The sequence below is a fragment of the Engystomops pustulosus genome, chromosome 4, assembly GCF_040894005.1.
Source record: "Engystomops pustulosus chromosome 4, aEngPut4.maternal, whole genome shotgun sequence".
NCBI classification, from domain to species: Eukaryota; Metazoa; Chordata; class Amphibia; order Anura; family Leptodactylidae; genus Engystomops; species Engystomops pustulosus.
In genome coordinates this window covers 131,975,394-131,992,705 of record NC_092414.1, presented here as the reverse complement: position 1 = coordinate 131,992,705, position 17,312 = coordinate 131,975,394, and the positions used below count along the sequence as shown (strand labels likewise).

Sequence of the window (17,312 nt, the reverse complement as noted above, 5' to 3'; positions counted from 1 at the left end):
TGTTTCATCCTCCCTGGATAGGTGACATGTCTTCTCTGCAGACTGCTTGATCTTTTAAATGTGACAGCCATCATCTGCTAGTGAACGTGTATAATAATTTCTCCTCATAAGGAGCTGGCTGAACTGACACTAATCTGTTCTCTTGTCATCTCCCTTTATTATTATTGCTTCTGCTTTTTCTCCTCTTAGCACAATATAGGAAGCGTCTAATTGGAAAAACCAAAGTAATCAAAAAGTCAATTAATCATATAGATGAGCTGTGACACTTGGTGATGCAATCACCAGGAACACATTGCCAGCGAGATGGCAAGGTATTAGAAAGTGCCTTTTAATTTGCTCATGATGTGAAGATTTCCATGACATTTACTGAAGGATAAGTGGCCTTGACACACTTCTTATTGACTTTTAAATAATCGGATAATCCATTTCTAAGTTTGGAATATGTTGCAATGTAAATGTTTTATATTTTTTGTTACTTTTTTTATTACATTAATTTGATTGTTTTTTTTTTTTTTTATCATTAAAAAAAATTCCAGCTCTTTTCCCAGTGTCATTAATATACATTGTATGCCAATTAATTGTGCAGAGCGATGGTCACATCCCATACCTCATGATTTGTTTCCCAGTAGTCATTTCTCCATTTTCACATATTCCGTGGCCCTCCAATCACTTTCTTGTCCCTTTTATTAGTCCTGTACAGCTATTGAGAGATAGTCGCAGCTACTTGAAGAGTTTTTTCTACTGGAATTTCTGGTTTAATGTTCACTCTGAAAAAAAAATGAAATCCAACCCAGATATGATCCCTTATAAGTCCATGTTGTTCCATCGGTATGGCAGTGCTGAGGATGCTGAATACCATCTTATGTATGTAAAAAAAAAAAAATTTTTAAAAATACTCCGGTAAGTATAAAGGTTGTCTTTATACCCCCATGGCTCATTCACCCATTCAGCTCATCTATAGAGCCATTATCAAGCATCTAGTATGGCTAGATAGATGAGCAGAAACGTTGCACCTTATATTGCCATGGGTGAATAAAGATCACCTTTATGCTTACTGGAGTGCTGCCTTGTCACATTTTTTTTAAATATTTGACCTTACAGACCTGTGGATCGGGTTTGTGAGAGGTGTGCACCCACCTTTGGACTTGATCCATTGTACCTGCTGTGCTGCTCCACAATAGGACTGTTTGATCTTATGTATCCAGGTACCAGAACCGTGATTCTAGGGCCACCTGTCTTATAGGGTGAGCTCAGAACTGGTGGCGCTTTTGTATTGGACTTATATTTGAAGTTGAAGTTTGAAGAACACCCCTTGTTTATCGTTGGAATTTCTCCTTTTTCCTATTCGGTGTTTTGAATAAATAATTTACATGTCTGTCTAGAGAATATTGTATCCATCAGCAGACATGTGTTTTGTTTTTCTAGATCAGTCCATTATTTAGAGATTAGTTTTTATATTGGCTAGAAAGAATGATGTAGCCACATTTCTCCAGCATCTGAATATTTCCATATCTTCAGATTATATAATGTGTTCCCATTCAAACCGCACAACTTTATTGACTTGCTCTGTTCTTTAGAGGGGACTTGGTGTCTCCCAATGTGGTTATGAGCCATCAGCCTAGTAAGCCAATTGTAACTACAGAACTAGCTGTTTAGAAGTTTCCAACAACTGAGTTAAAAGAAGAATTTTTTGGTCCTCTGAAGTTTTAGACATTTTCGTTATGCTACAATTACATGAAATCTGCAGTCCCCATTAAAAACAAGCTGTTTACTTTACTTATCAGGAATGGACGACAAACCATATGAAGCGGATTTCACTCCGTCCTCCAGGTATTAAATAGTATTATCAACCCTGCCTTCTGCAGTAAATAGGATTTCACCATTATGATGTGTCAGGATTTTCCGCAAAATGAAATTTATGAGACACTAAATGTCCATCTCCACAGCAGAGCAGCTTTATTCTGTAACTCTGCTTTCACACTAATCCGTTTGGTAGGATATACTCGTAGCAATTGTGCAGGAGAATGATAATGTAATGATCTCTTCTTTCTCTCTATTCAGGGCTTAGCAAAGTGTCACCGTGCTTTTCAATAATAGCCTGTGGGCGCACGACAGCAGGAACTATATAATAAAGAATTCAGTTTTATGGACAAGACGTCTTTTTGGTGTCTGTGTATAATAAGAGCCACGCCATGGCCCATTTATCTACCTAGTATTTAGGATGGGGGGGGGGGGGGTTTCCTTCATTCATTGAATAGTTGCGGTGTTGAGACCTTGTGTGGTTCAGTTATGAGTATTTGATTGCATGGTATTATTATTCACATACATTATATTAAGACAAAAACAGGTGCCAGTACAAAATGTAAAACTACAGTGATCAGGAGACAAGTAGGAGGATCCTGCCAGTTAGGGCTCACAATCTATGGGGGGTGGGGGGGTAGATAGACATGAGATGAGGGAGCACTGCGGTTAATGTGCGTTGTAAGCAAACCTGAACAGGTGAGTTTTCAGGTTACGTTTGAAGGTTTGGAAACTGGTGGATAGTGACACATTTTGGTAGAAAGTTCCAGAGTTTGGGAGATGCACGGGAGAAGAGCAGATGGTAATAGAGTAAAGCTGAAGGTCCTGTGAGGAATGGAGATTACGTGTGGGGAAGTATTGCCTGATGAGATATATGGAGGGGACATGTTGTGGATGGCTGCAGAGTTTAGGATAAATTGGAGGGGTGTTAGTGAGTAAGCTAGGAGACCGCAGAGAAGAGTGTTGCAGTAGTCCACGCGAGAAATGATGAGGGCATGGACTAGTAATTTTGTAGACTCTGGATTGTGGAAGGGTTGAATGTAATAGATGTTCTTGAGATACAGGTGGCAGGTTGTAGTTAGGGCCTGTATGTGAGGCTTAATGGATAAGGTAGATTCAAAGGTGGCTCCAAGTCAACAGACTTTAGGGCCCGGGGAGAGTGTGGAGCCATGAATTGTGATGGTTAGGTCAGGTGGGAGGGATGTGTTAGGCGAAGGAAAGATTATGAGTTCTGTTTTGTCAATGTTAAGTTTAAGAAAACGGGAAAAGAAAGAGGATAAGGCTGACAGACACTCTGTTATCCTGGCTAGAAGAGAAGAGATATCTGGACCAGAAATCTAGATCTGTGTGTCATCTGCATATGAATGGTATTGGAAGCCATGGGTCTTATTTAGGTGTCCCAGGACAGAGGTGTAGAGGGTGAAGAGCAGGGCTCACAGCACAGAGCCCTTAGGGACGCCAACAGAGAGGGGTTGAGGTAATGAGGTGGTGTGAGAGTGATAGACACTGAATGTCCGGTTGGAAACGTATGAGGAGATCCAGGAGAGGGCAGGGTCAGTGATGCCAAGAGAACAAAGTGTCTGTAGCAGGAGAGAACTTTCGACAGTGTCAAAGGCAGAGGACAAGTCAAGGAGGAGAAGAACAAAGTAGTGATGTTTTCCCTTGGCTGACCGTAGGTCATCAGAAACTTTGGTCAGGGCAGTCTCAGATACTCAGAAACAATTGAGATAGACATTGAGCTCTCCCTACAGGTGTGAATGGTACTTATTCAAAACGTTAGTCAATATGTTGTAAAAAATTGTCATGTCTTTGCTAGACTGTTGCCACTTCAGTTCCATTTATACCCATTGCCCTGTGCTGCAGCAGTTTAGATTTGTCATAGAAACACTGCAGCACAATGGGAAAACTGCAGATTCAGTATCTTTACTATTGTACCGAGAAAGGCAAAATGAAAGTGAAGCATTATTTATGCTGCACAGTGAATGATGCAGAATTTACAATGAAACAATGCCAGAATGTAGCACTTATTATCCCTACTAGAAGGCCTGAGGCCTGCCCTACTACACCACAACTGCAGCTGTGATTTGGGGATCAACAAATGGGTAAGTTTTACTTTTATTATTCACCAAAAGATTTTTCTGCACTAAAGTAGCAAAGGATTTGAGATAGATCCTTTAGGTCATTAGGGCACCTTTTAATATACTTTGTAGGATGTGTGTGGAATCTTCAAGATAAATGTGTACTTAATCAGCCATTTGTTTTCCCAGGCCTCAGAGTATGTCTAAGTACATATAGTACAAATCAGAGCTGTCCAAGTGCTCATCTGCTGGGCATAAAGTCTACATATGTTTTCATCTCCAGAATATTTGTAGTGTGATATTACATCTAAAGACAGAAATACTTTCCTGACTCTCTGCTGCTCTGGGTATGACACCGTGATGGGGAGGTTGCAGTCTTGACTTTAGGAGATTAGAAAATTTCCTGCCAATTTTAGGTTGTCAAATCGCGACTTGTCATCTGACCAAATGATTTGCAGGCAACAATATTACACTGAAGCAACTCTCCCCAAGTACACAATATCTCAGTTTTCTTTTGTTCTTGTGTTTTCCTTCTCTCAAATATTTTGACTCAAATTATTTATAATTATTGGATACATATTATTTAGATATTTGGTTCCACTTTATAAACATAACTGTGTTTTTCCCACAAATCCTGGGTCCTTTACCCCAAAAATGTATATTTAATGGCATGCACCAAAGGTGTTGGCAATTCTGCAATTGCCAAAAGGATTGATGTGTCTTATGTTTATTCCTGGTATTTATAATAGTATTTCATTATTTGTATTTCTAGCAAAATTTTTGCTGTTACCAAATTAAAGGACATCTAAAGTCGATTACTTATATAGCAGGGGTGCATAACCTTTATTGGTTGGAGGGCCACATTCTTCCTCTTCAGGGGACCCGGGAGGGAATTCTACAGTTTTCTTCTCATTCTGTCTAACTTTGTTGACAAGTCGATCCTTAGCTCCCAGTGCCTGGCTAGGCTAGTGCACGCCCCAGTAGCCTCTGCAGTCAAATTAACATATTACTAAAATAAAGTTTTTAACAATTAGGTTCCAGGATTATTATATTACAGATTAGAAAAGAGGCCGGTAGGAGAAATCACAAGATCTACTTCTGATGGTAGATTCCTCAGTGTAGGTTTCCATTAAATTGGCATGTTGGCACTTTACTATAAAAATGTGGCTTTTAGTTAGTTGTAGTTTGGGCACTCGGGGGGGGGGGTGGGGGGGGTGGTTATATATATACATATATCAATTAAAATCGCGAATACGTCACCTCCACACCACCTGAACGTGGAGGGACATAGTGGCCGGTGGAAGTGGCCCGTGCCTGCCTTTTACTGAGAAACAAGTTCACTGGTTTTCACGCCGCCTGGCAGACAAATTAAGAGCAGCAGCTTCTGATAAATCTCTAAAAGGTTTGCCATAGGGTTGAGCATGGCATGTTGCTTGATGTGCTACAGAGCCAATTGGGATTGTACACCTTGTGGAAACACCTGGCCACTCACAGCAATGCCTAGTTGCTAGGCAACTAGACCATATAATTTTGACTGTCTTATGCGTTGTGCTTATTTGTGATATCCGCATGACGACCTTTCCAGTAACTGATTGCTTTTGTGATAAGTATGAAATAAATGGCTTATGAAAATGGTCTTCAAAGAACTTAAATTCAGTTTGTTTATCTTCAAGACGGAACGTAATGTATTTGTAGATTCTGACTTCACTTTTCAACTTTAATTGCACTTTCAATATAAACTGATATTACTTTAGAAGTGCTCTTTTTATCACAGAGTTAAAATAAAACCTACATTTCTGCCGCAGTCAAAAAAAATAAAGTGGCTTTGTTGGTGGTCTTGATTACCGGGATAGCCCTAAATTTTTCAAAATTTGCCCTAATTTAGTAACCGGAGTAAAAATAAAAATCCTGCTTTTACCTTTTTAAGCTTGCTGCCTTCCCTTTGCTCCCCACAGATACGACAGCAAAGCATCCTGCTTATTTTGATGTTTTGAATGATGAATGTTCAATAATTAAAAATGATATATAGTAATAAAAAGTCTACTGGAAGAGAATTGACTTTTGAGTATAGGAAACCTATTTTAGTTGTTTTTGAAAATCCTGGAAAACGCCTATAAACAATATTCTACTTTTTGATGCATTGAGCTCCTCTCCGGAGCTTCTCCCCTGTGGAGTGTTGCAACCATAGCTGTCATACATTAAAGGATTTGACAAGAACCCCATTGGTATTGGTAAGAAAACTGCATGTTTCCTAAGTTGACTAGTTTTAGTGTCTACAAGTTATTGACAGCTAGCCTCAGTGTTAACCGTTCTCTGCGAATGTTTTTCTTGAACACAGATCGAACTGTATTTTTTTTTTCCCAAAAGGTGGTTGTTAGAAGGGAATTCATATCCATGATTTAATGTTGACATTAGTGGCCAATAGAAATCGCTTCCTGATCATTTATATGATTTGATATCCTAAAACAAACCAAAAACTTTATAATTATTATTCCTTCTAGGCTTCTAGGATTACTTTTTTGTTTGTATTTGACTTAAAGGCATTGGCCATTTCTTAACATAAGTTGTGATTTTACTACCTTGTAGGTAATTCCTGAATGTTCATCAAGTGATTTGCAATACAATATTACTTTTTCGATCCCCCTGGGCCGAGATACTTTTGTACAAAGGGCTCATGCATATTTTTATAATTCCCAGAAAACATAGAGCCCATATCCAAACTTAATTATTAAAACATCACTTTTATTGATAATTATTTGATGCCCAATTCAACTAATTGTGTGCAAAGGTGATTTAAAATCACAGTATGTCACTCTAAGTAAGAGACAAAATGGCTCTTATAGAAGGTTAATACAATCCTAATACGTAATTATCTTGAAGTATATGTCCCTTGGACTTATCGACTATAAACTTTTTTTTTTTTGAGTTTCAGGCATATTGTTACAACTGGTATGGATACATATATGGTTACGGCCAACACCTTTAAGCAGTCCTGCAGCTTACTTTTCTACTGTGCGCAGAGCTCTGTGTCTGAGCACTGCTGATTTGGTGGAGCTCTATGCTGCATTCACACTTTCAGTTTTTCAGATGCAGTTTTTGAAGCCAAAACCAGGTGTTGAACATAATGGATCAGATAATTAATTGAAGGGTGCTGCTCCTCCTATTTTTACTCCATTCCTACTTTGGACATCAAATATTCCATCTGAAAAACTGAATGTGTGATTGCACCCTCCAAAAAACTCCCTACCTATATTATTACAGGGCAGCGTGCTGAGGAGGTAAAGACGCACGTGAATATACACGCATAGAGATGTCTAATAGAAGAAATTTATTGAAAAGTATGTCACAGTTTGGCCTCATGCACATCACCGTGTGCTAAGACTGTGCACCGTGCTTCACCCTACTGGGAATGTGCTGACTACCCACACATAGATTGGGCAGCTCCGGTCACTGGTAGTCCCATCCTATGGACATTGGCTGATGTTAGATGGGCAACAAACCACATCTAATGAACTGTGTATAATTGCAAAAATATGTTTATATAAATCTCTGCATTATCTGTAAATTGTATCTGTGCTGTTTAGTTGATTAAAAGATTGTCCTTAAATGCTGTTATGTATCCACTTTCCCCCCTGGAAGTGTTGGGATCCCGCTTTATGAAATCTTTAAGATCATTAAGAGTATCTGTAAAGTATAAAAACTTTTGCCTAGTTTTTGCACTAAGCCAAAATAAGCAATTCTCAAATTTACTCTCATTAGCTATCTGCAGCCGTTTGTCAGCTAATAGGCTGGAAGCTAGCATGAACTTATCTCTCTCTGGCTGCTTGGCTTGGTTGGATTGCCATTTGATTCCATAGCTAGATGGGGGAGATGAAGGTAGGGGGAGGGGTCACTAGCAAATGCACACTCCTTATCAGTAAAAGCTCCCAGCAGCTGCAGCTCCTGCTGGGATGTCATAAGCATGTTACTGATCACATGCTTCAGGTCATCCAATTACATACCAGGAATGGGATGTAGTAGGGCTATTTGTGTTTAAACATTGTAGAAATGCATGGAAGTTTAATTGCACAAATAAAGACAAAGTTTAGGTCCCCATCAGTTCTAATGAATGGATCAGTTCCTGCACACACAGCACAATGTATATAAAGTGCAACCTCTTTGAGAAGATATCTCCTATCTCCGAGTGGTGGTCGGCAGATAGGAGCCAGCTTCCACAGAGTATAATGGCAAAAAAGTTTAAATAAATCCATGATTGAACTAAAAAAAAACTCTGAGGATGTGGACACATGTTTAGTTTTTCAGATGCAGTTTGTTTGTTTTATGAAACTCTCGCAATGGCCAAAAAATTACTTTGCTGTGAAACTTGACAGTCTATTCCTTTTCTTGGAAATTAAGGCATTTCCATGCAACAAATTGTCAAGAGACTGAAGATTTCCTACAACAGTGTGTACTACTCCCTTCAGTGGAGAGCACAAACGGGCTCTAACCAGGGTAGAAAGAGAAGTGGGAGGCCCCGTTACACAACTAAGCACAAGATGAATACACTAGAATCTTTTAGTTTGAGAAACAGGCGCCTCACAGATCCTCAACTGGCATCTTCATTAAATCGTTCCAGTTCCAATTTGTTCCACAATTGTCTGTCAGTAAATGGAACTGGCCTGCATTTTCACTAGGCTTTCAACCCCCTTCTCTTGCTCTTTCACAATCTCAACAATTATATATACAAGGTTTGGGTCATAAATGTTTTATATACATCCAAAAAACAGTATCCTTTAACTGAAAAAAAAAACCGGATGTCCCAAAAGGATAAGATAAATACAATCACTTTATTAGTTCATAAAAAAAATAAGAGGATAAAAACATTTAAAAAGCACATTAAGATGCTATATAATACCTAGTGTCCCCAGTATACCAGTATACATTAGCAATCATGGTAGAACAGGCTATATTTATACAAAGTAAAAATTGTTAGTGATTAAATACAATACTTCAATGATGATATCCACAAGTGTGGTAAAAGACATTATCAAACATATAGTACAATAATAGCCATGCATTACCTAGGTGAACACGGGTCAGTGCTGGACACTGGGGACAATGTGTATACAGGCTTCCTCAGGGGTAAGAAAGTAATCAAGAGACTAGGAATATATATAGTATGCTCTTTCACAATCTCTGTTTTTTTTTCTATATTGAGGCAATAATGTGAACTAATCTTTCATACATGTGTTTTTGTTTTTCAGAGTGCTCAATTTTATAAAGTGACCACTGAACAATACCAGTCAGCTGCAAACACTGTGGAGGCAAGATTCAAGTAAGACCTTTTTGCTGCTTTTTTTAAAAAACTACTTTTTTCAGTATATAAAATAGTACAATTAACAATATGTCGTGAAGCTTATAACGTGGATGTATGAGTACTGTAATGGTTTCTTACATTATAGGTAGCATTTGTAAAATTCTCTTTAATATTAGGGAATGCAGTAAACTTTGTAATATATCTAATCAGAGTAAAGTGCCTCTTTTTTACTTGATTTATTATTAACAGAAATATTGGGAAGAAACAGGCTCTATCTTTTTGAGGATAACTGACTATATTGTATAGGGAGCTTTCGAGAATATTTGTTCTCTTTGTCAAACATGATATTCATGAAACTTGGCCATTAAGTCACATGATCAGATTCAGTGCTAGGCTATATTATCACCACATTTTCCCTCCATTGTAAGGATGCTTTGGGTGGATTCCTGATGTATCCTTACAACAGAGGACAAGAATACATCCCTCTATATGCACATACAGTGGGATATGTCATCCTGTTTCTCCCCCTCGGCCCTGAAGGTGGGAGGAGGGAACTTCAGCAGCAGCCAGTGATTTACTGCAGTTACATGTGTTTCCCCTGTTGGCCAGTGACATCACTGGGGACCTCCCTGAGTGTATGCTCAGTAAAGGCCATTGATGGATGTAATCGCATCCGTTCCCCATATTGTATCCTCCATTGAGGGCATACTTCAGTCAGCAGGATGGAAGGACACGGCTTGCTACCCTGTTTCCCCGAAAATAAGACAGTGTCTTATATTAATTTTTGCTTCTAAAGAGGCACTAGGTCTTATTTTCAGGGGATGTCTTATTTTTCCATGAACAAGAATTTACATTTATCGTTGAACAAAAAATCAACTCTCTAACTTCTTTATGACTCTCCAAACTCTGAATTTCAGGCTGTATTTCTTGTGACTCCATTTCTATTAGAATTATTGGTCCCAATCTCTCATGTTTAGTAAAAGCACTATCTGTAAATTACCCCTTCTTATCCTGGTAGCTGCTGGGATCACGTTTGCAGCACAACAACCAGTGATTTACGTCCATGAATTCTTCCCCATGTCACATCCTTCTGCAGCATCTAAAAGATTTCCTAATACTAATGTATGGCGTGTGGGGAGCTGCTGCAATGGCTGCCGCTAGCTCTTATTTTCAGGGGAGGCCTTATATTACTAAGCCTGAACAAAATTGTACTAGGTCTTACTTTCGGGGGATGTCTTATTTTAGGGGAAACAGGGTACTTCTTTTCATCTCCATCTGCCAGTATATGTGTATGTGTACACACACGTTGTGAATGCAGTGATATTCCTCATGTACACAAATTGGACTACTACCGTATTTTTCGGACTATAAGACGCACTGGACCATAAGACGCACCTAGGTTTTAGAGGTGGAAAAATAAGAAAAAAAGTTTTTTTCCCCAAATAGTGTGCTAAAACATTTAATAAAGTAACAGTAAAGTAGCGGCGCCTTACGGGGCGGTGCAGCCATGTTTCTCTTTGGAAAGGGGTAGGGGGGAGCAGACTTTATTAGGGGACATTTTATGGGACACTGTTACCTGGTGCTGAAGGATGGCTCCCGTGCTGACACTACAAGTGTTCTGTCAGATTCTGCTCTATACAGAACACTTGATGGTAGGGGAGAGTGTTGTTCCTTTGACCCAACACTAATTAGCTAGGGCTTGGCTAGCAACAAGCTCAGCCAACCAGTGTTGGGGGCAGAATTAGTGATGGGAATTACGCTCTTTAGATAGAATTATGCTGACACGTAGTCAGGGGGTCTCAAGAGTTACCAGGGCTGTATAGGTATGAGTATATGTGACAATGGTCACAAGAGCTTACAATCTATGAGGAGGAAGGGCACTGGCGGTGACAATGCTTGTACAATGGTCACAAGAGCTTACAATCTATAAGGAGGAGGACACAGGAGATGACAGTGCTTGTACAATGGTCACAAGAGCTTACAATCTATGAGGAGGAGGGGACACAAGAGGTGACAATGCTTGTACAATGGCCACAAGAGCTTACAGTCTATGAGGAGGAGGACACAGGAGGTGACAGCGCTTGTACAATGGTCAGAAGAGCTTACACTCTATGAGGAGGAGGAGGACACAGGAGATGACAGTGCTTGTACAATGGTCACAAGAGCTTACAATCTATGAGGAGGAGGAGGACACAGGAGGTGACAGTGCTTGTACAATGGTCACAAGAGCTTACACTCTATGAGGAGGAGGGGACACAGGAGATGACAGTGCTTGTACAATGGTCACAAGAGCTTACAATCTATGAGGAGGAGGACACAGGAGGGGACAGTGCTTGTACAATGGTCACAAGAGCTTACAATCTATGAGGAGGATGAGGGGACACAGGAGGGGACAGTCCTTGTACAATGACCACAAGAGCTTACAATCTATGAGGAGGAGGGGACACAAGAGGTGACAATGCATGTACAATGGCCACAAGAGCTTAGTCTATGAGGAGGAGGACACAGGAGATGACAGTGCTTGTACAATGGTCACAAGAGCTTACACTCTATGAGGAGGAGGAGGACACAGGAGGTGACATAGACTGTAAGCTCCTGTGATTTTGTACAAGCACTATTTGGGAATTGTTCAGTTTCACACACCTTCTGGTACTGGTCACATCTTCAGTGTTATTTGATGCCCCTGCAGCATGAGCAGCTGGGAGAAGACAGTGACCTGTCCGGCATCAGTCACAGTGAGAGCTCCGTGCTGAGGGGGCGTGGCTTGTGCTTCCCTTCATCAGATAACCTGGAAGTGGTGTCACAGTCAGTGTGCACTGCACCAGCTCCGCTGCTCACAGAAACTAGCAGGCGGCAGCTGTGAGTGGAGCAGAGCTCAGCACTGCCCCTGCTGCGCTTACTGCCATGTGCCGTCCTCCATTCCCTCTGGCACATTCGGACTATAAGACGCACCACAATTTTTTCCCCATCTTCTGGGGAAAAAATGTGCGTCTTATAGTCCAAAAAATACGGTAAGTTATACAAAGTATATAATTATTTCCAATGCATAATGAGCTATAAGATGCAAACTGATAACACACAGTGTGTTATAACTGATAGCCCAAAGAGTCCCAACTCATAACACTGCTGGTACAGTGTGTAAAATTGTCCTGCACTCAATGACAGTTGTCATAGGTATAAAGATGTTAAAACATTGGTGTCATGATAAGACAATGCCACCTGAATGTCTGTATTGGAAGAAGCTTAATACCCATTTCTCCTAGTGAAAATGAGCTTACAATTATGCACACTCTTGATAAATGCCTTATCTTTGCTTGGCCTAAAGAAACATTGATCAAATTCCCAATGATCAAATGCTTTATCTCTCTGAGGCACTAATTCACATTGATCACATTCTAAATGATCAAGTTCAATGGGCTCCTGCACAGCACAAATTGCATTAAAAGAACATTACTAAAACATGCTACTGTTTCTAATGCAAGAATAATATTTCCAGCAGTTGCATTATAACCATTTTTATTAGATTATGAAGATGTCTTCTTTGTAATGAAAAGTTTACACAAGAAGAGAAGAATGTGATATTACAGGAAGAACATGGCTTTGGGCTAGGATTTGGGCTTTTACAAAGTAATTACATTTCTACATTTGTATTAGCTTTTCTCCCCTTTGTAATTAAAGGGATGGTAGCAGGAAACACAGCAGATGCCTCAGTAACATAGGATTCCCCGTGGCCATCTGAGTCAAAGCATAACGGCTTTATTATTCTACGATAATTACCATAATTACCACACAGATATTGCATACAGCTTTTTTTTTTTTTTTTTAGGAATAACTGCCCAAAATGTTTAATTTTCCATTTATTTCCGATTAGATCTTTATGAAATTAGTTTACTGAATTAATTCCTATTATTCTACATCATGGTACCATCCTGGCCAAGGAAGGGGATACTAGACTAATTTTCTATTACCTATACCTTTTGTCGTATCCCGGTACCTTGGAGAACACCCCAAACATTTAAAACATGTGTAGGGGGAAGGCTTCACTTTCCTCTGAGGAAGCCACCGTGAGTGGCGATACGCGTGGGGCTCTCCCAGCCCCCTCCCCATTTGTCCGGCCTGCCTGGTAATTATACTTATCGCCTTTGTCTTATATACTGTATGCTGCAACCTTGCATACTCTTTGGCTACCTTTTTTATCTTTAATCATTCTTGCTATTTGACAGGCTTAGGGTTTGGGGCTGGGTAGGTAGGTGTTGTTTTTTGGTGGGCCTTATCATGTGCCCCACCCTCCCCTGGGTTTTGTACAGAGGATCTTGTATCCTTTTTAAATGTTTTTATTGGTTTTTGGTTTGGTGTATATTATTTATGTGATGTTTAATAACGATTGTGTACTATGGCATAGCACATGGTTGTTTCGTATTTTTGCTTAGTTTGCTTATTCATGTGCCCAGTTTTCTACCATTATGTGTAGTTCCTCCTTTATGATTTTGATAGTGAAGCCCAGGAACCACTCATACCAATTAATGGAAGAGGTATACAGGCAGTCCCCGTTTTACATACAAGATAGGGTCTGTAGGTTTGTTCTTAAGTTGAATTTGTATGTAAGTCGGAACTGTATATTTTATTTACTTTTTTGGTGTTTTTGACAATTGGATTTTAAAAATGTTGGGTTGCCATAAGAATCAGGATTAACACTAAAGCTTCATTACAAACATATTTGATAACTATTATAGCTGTTTACTGTAGCCTAGGACTAAAGTACAATAAATTACCACTATCCAGAGGTCCATTTGTAACTAGGGGTCGTATGTAAGTTGAGTGTTCTTAAGTAGGGGACCGCCTGTATACACAATCTACTGCCATGCAGTTGTATTGTAAGATATTATATGAGAAGATTGGGTTCAAACTACCTTGGGGACCTTAAAAGAATAAAGGATATCTCTTCCTTTTGCTAGCACACAAATAAAAATGAGTAAAGAAACAAGTTTATAACTGTATTGTAGGTAGATGCCCTATCTAACCTTCCCATGCAGTGAATGCCGTAATTTAGCACCAACCTATTCACATTTTGAATAAAAAGAAATCAAATTCCGAAAACAGTATCAATGAAAATGTCAGCTTGTCCTGCAAGTTGTCAAAGTACAACAAAAGTAGAATTATCAGAATAAGGTGATTTTATAGAGAATTTTTTTTCCTTAAAGATTTAAACTTAATTTAAAGGTCTTAATCTACAAGAATCCTATAAGAATTTGATTAACCCAAAGAATAATGGAATGTGTCTTTGGACTGCAACGTGAAAGTCATTAAAAACACCCATAAAAATACTTTTAAAGCATGTTGACTTATTTTCCCTGCTTCCCAGTACTTAACATGAAATATTAAGAAATAGTAGTAGTAATAGTAGTTATCCAGTAGGCTGCTACATCTTTTACTCAAAGCAGAGGCTATTCAGCATTTTAAATGCAGATATTTAACACTATAGCAGTTTGAAGAGACTCCCCCATGCTCCAAGTACATCTACAATCCTGGGATGTAATAACATTTTTCACAGCATTCAGCATTCCAATAGTCTGTTACAACAACTGTTTTCTTTATTGGAGATTCGCCATATACCGTAACACGGTGACAGAAGGAACAAGAAAACCTGGCCATCATGTTTTCACCTTAATGGACATCTATCACCGGATTACTAGTGATAGTGTCCTAATTAGACTGCTCATTTGGTCTAAGGTATGGGGGGACTGTTTTTAAGAAGTTCTCTTCCTTGTTTATAGCGAAATATGAACTTTGTAGGTGACAGAGTCGCTCATACTGGAATCTGAAATACTGAACGTGTGGAAGCAACCTAAAGAAGTATTTCCACAAAGGATAACTGGATAACTCAGAATAACAAAATAACACATTCTCTACTTCAATGTTTTTTTTTTTTAATAAAGCATTTATAGAAGTGCTGACTGTATGTGAGGTAGCAGAGCTAAGTGTGTCATTGTGTCTTATATCCATCTCGTGACTCTGATCTGTCTCATCTCTTTTTTTTTTCTATGTGTCAATTACTAGTAGAATAGAAGTTAAATGAAATTGTAGATAAACCCTGTGTCCTGATAATCTAAGAACATTGTCAGCATACAGCATTTCTTTTTTTTTTTTTTTTTTTACAATGCAGTTTCTGATACAACAAGTGAGAATACATATAGAAATTAACATGCAATCATCAATTTGTGTGGGAATATTATGCATATTGAATGAGGATGCCCTGGGGAGGGTACGTCATCTTGTTTGTGCTACTATCTGTTGCTACGACCCGCTGCTTCAGAGGTCGCATTAACTTTTTCAAGGCAGAGTAAAAATACTCCTCTTGGCATTTTGGAGGAGTATTTTTAGCCGACAAGGAGTACACACCCTAGAAACACATAGGTTATTGTCCCAAGGCCCGTCCTCGTACGCTAGTGCTGTGTTTGTAAATGCAGTGCTAGCAGTATGTGTGACCGCACCCTTACACATCACATGAGTTTCAGCTGAAACACGTATGTGATCGCACAAAGCTTGATTTGAGTTTCTAAACACAAGTCAACTGGAATGCGTAAAAGCAGCCTAAATTGTATTACCTTTACCCTATAACCATATAACTGATAGTGATGCAATAGTAAACATGGGCAGGCGGGCTATCCTTGTCGTTAATGGCTCTCACTTTTTCTACTTTTTTTTTTTTTTGCCGAATTCCTTGTGGAGTAGGGGAGCATGTGCGGCACATTTACTAAGAACAGTGCAGTCTGTACTATGTGCAGATGCCTGTGTAATGTGCAGAAGGCACAGGGTACAGGATTTCTGGCGCACGTTCTTCATGAATCTGGTGCCACCAGCACTTCCTCAACACAGTGCACCACTTTTTTTTCTGGTGCACCTGATGAGAAATCTGGCGCCCCATTCAGTAAAGAAATTTGTGTCGTGTGAAGACTAGTGCAGCGCGGCACAAAACAGCAGCGTGCAACACTAATGTGGCATAGACACTTGTTAAATACCTGCACAAGCAATTTGCACCTAATAGAATGTGCGAAGTTAGACAGAAAACTGGTGCACTGCCCTTTGTAAATGTGTCCCAGTATATTTACACAAACGCACAGACCTGCTTACACATATATGAAGTGTTGTGTACAAAATACATACATAAGATATTTTGACATGTGTTCTCCCTGTTGTACATGTCATACATGTCAGTCACATGTAAGGAGGATGGCAGAGATAAATAACATGATAGATGAATGACAGGACACAGGGCTCCGCAGCTTACCAGATGCAGTTATTGACCATCTATTACAATGCATTGGCCTCTGTGCCCTGCAGTCCTATCAGCAGAGCTGGCAGTGCCCCTGGGGACGAAAAGGGCAGCTGAGGGAGCTTGGGGCAGCTGAGGGAGCCTCTGCACAACTTGTTGCTCCTCTGCCATGATGATCGCTGATGCTGGACTCAGTGTGTGAGGGAGGGGTAGAAGCAGGACTACGGACGCAGCTCTGCACACTTGGCCTTTACCCCGACCTCCAGTATATCACCTCCCGTGGCTATAGGGACATGAGGCCGGCAGCTTGTCCGGGGGAGGGGAGGAACGAGGGCAGCTAGTGCCATACAGCAGCGTGGAGCAGGGTTTGCTTGGGCTGGAGGACAGTACAGGGCCAAGTGATAGGAGCAGGATGGGAGCTGGCAAATGGCTTTTTTGTACCTGGTTCTGCAGTACTGTGGAGCAGAGGAGCGTGTGTGAATGAAGTCTGGCAGCCGCACAAACTAATGAAACATGTGCAGACTCTAGTGTACTAGTAATATACACACAAGCACTAGGGCCTGTACACAGTGTCGCCCCCTGTGGCAGTGCCCAGTGACAGGGATGTCAGACTCAGGTTGTCAGCAATGTCCGGACCAGACATTTCACAGTAATCTTTGGACCGTGTGAGGATTCCCCCCGTCACCCTCCCCCTCATATCCCCGAGGTTTACACTTACTGGAAGGAAGTAGTGGGGATCCCGCCCAGCACCCGCCGGGTCTCCCATGCAGAGCCTGACTAATCCATCCGCGACACTATGCTGCAGGGAGATACACAGACTCGACCGGTCTACCGGCGATACTTTACAGCCAATAACAAAGCCCCT

At 40.2% G+C, this 17,312-nt stretch overlaps 1 protein-coding gene across 2 annotated transcripts in view; it reads left to right on the top strand.

The window, feature by feature from the left end:
* The window catches only part of CHCHD3 (coiled-coil-helix-coiled-coil-helix domain containing 3), a 99,943-nt gene that overhangs the window by 60,577 nt on the left and 22,054 nt on the right, over window positions 1–17,312 (top strand). For both annotated transcript variants that reach the window (XM_072147477.1, XM_072147476.1), the window contains one exon: window positions 9,122–9,192. In XM_072147477.1, coding sequence (XP_072003578.1) covers window positions 9,122–9,192 — 71 coding nt within the window. The remainder of the gene's footprint in view (window positions 1–9,121; window positions 9,193–17,312) is intronic.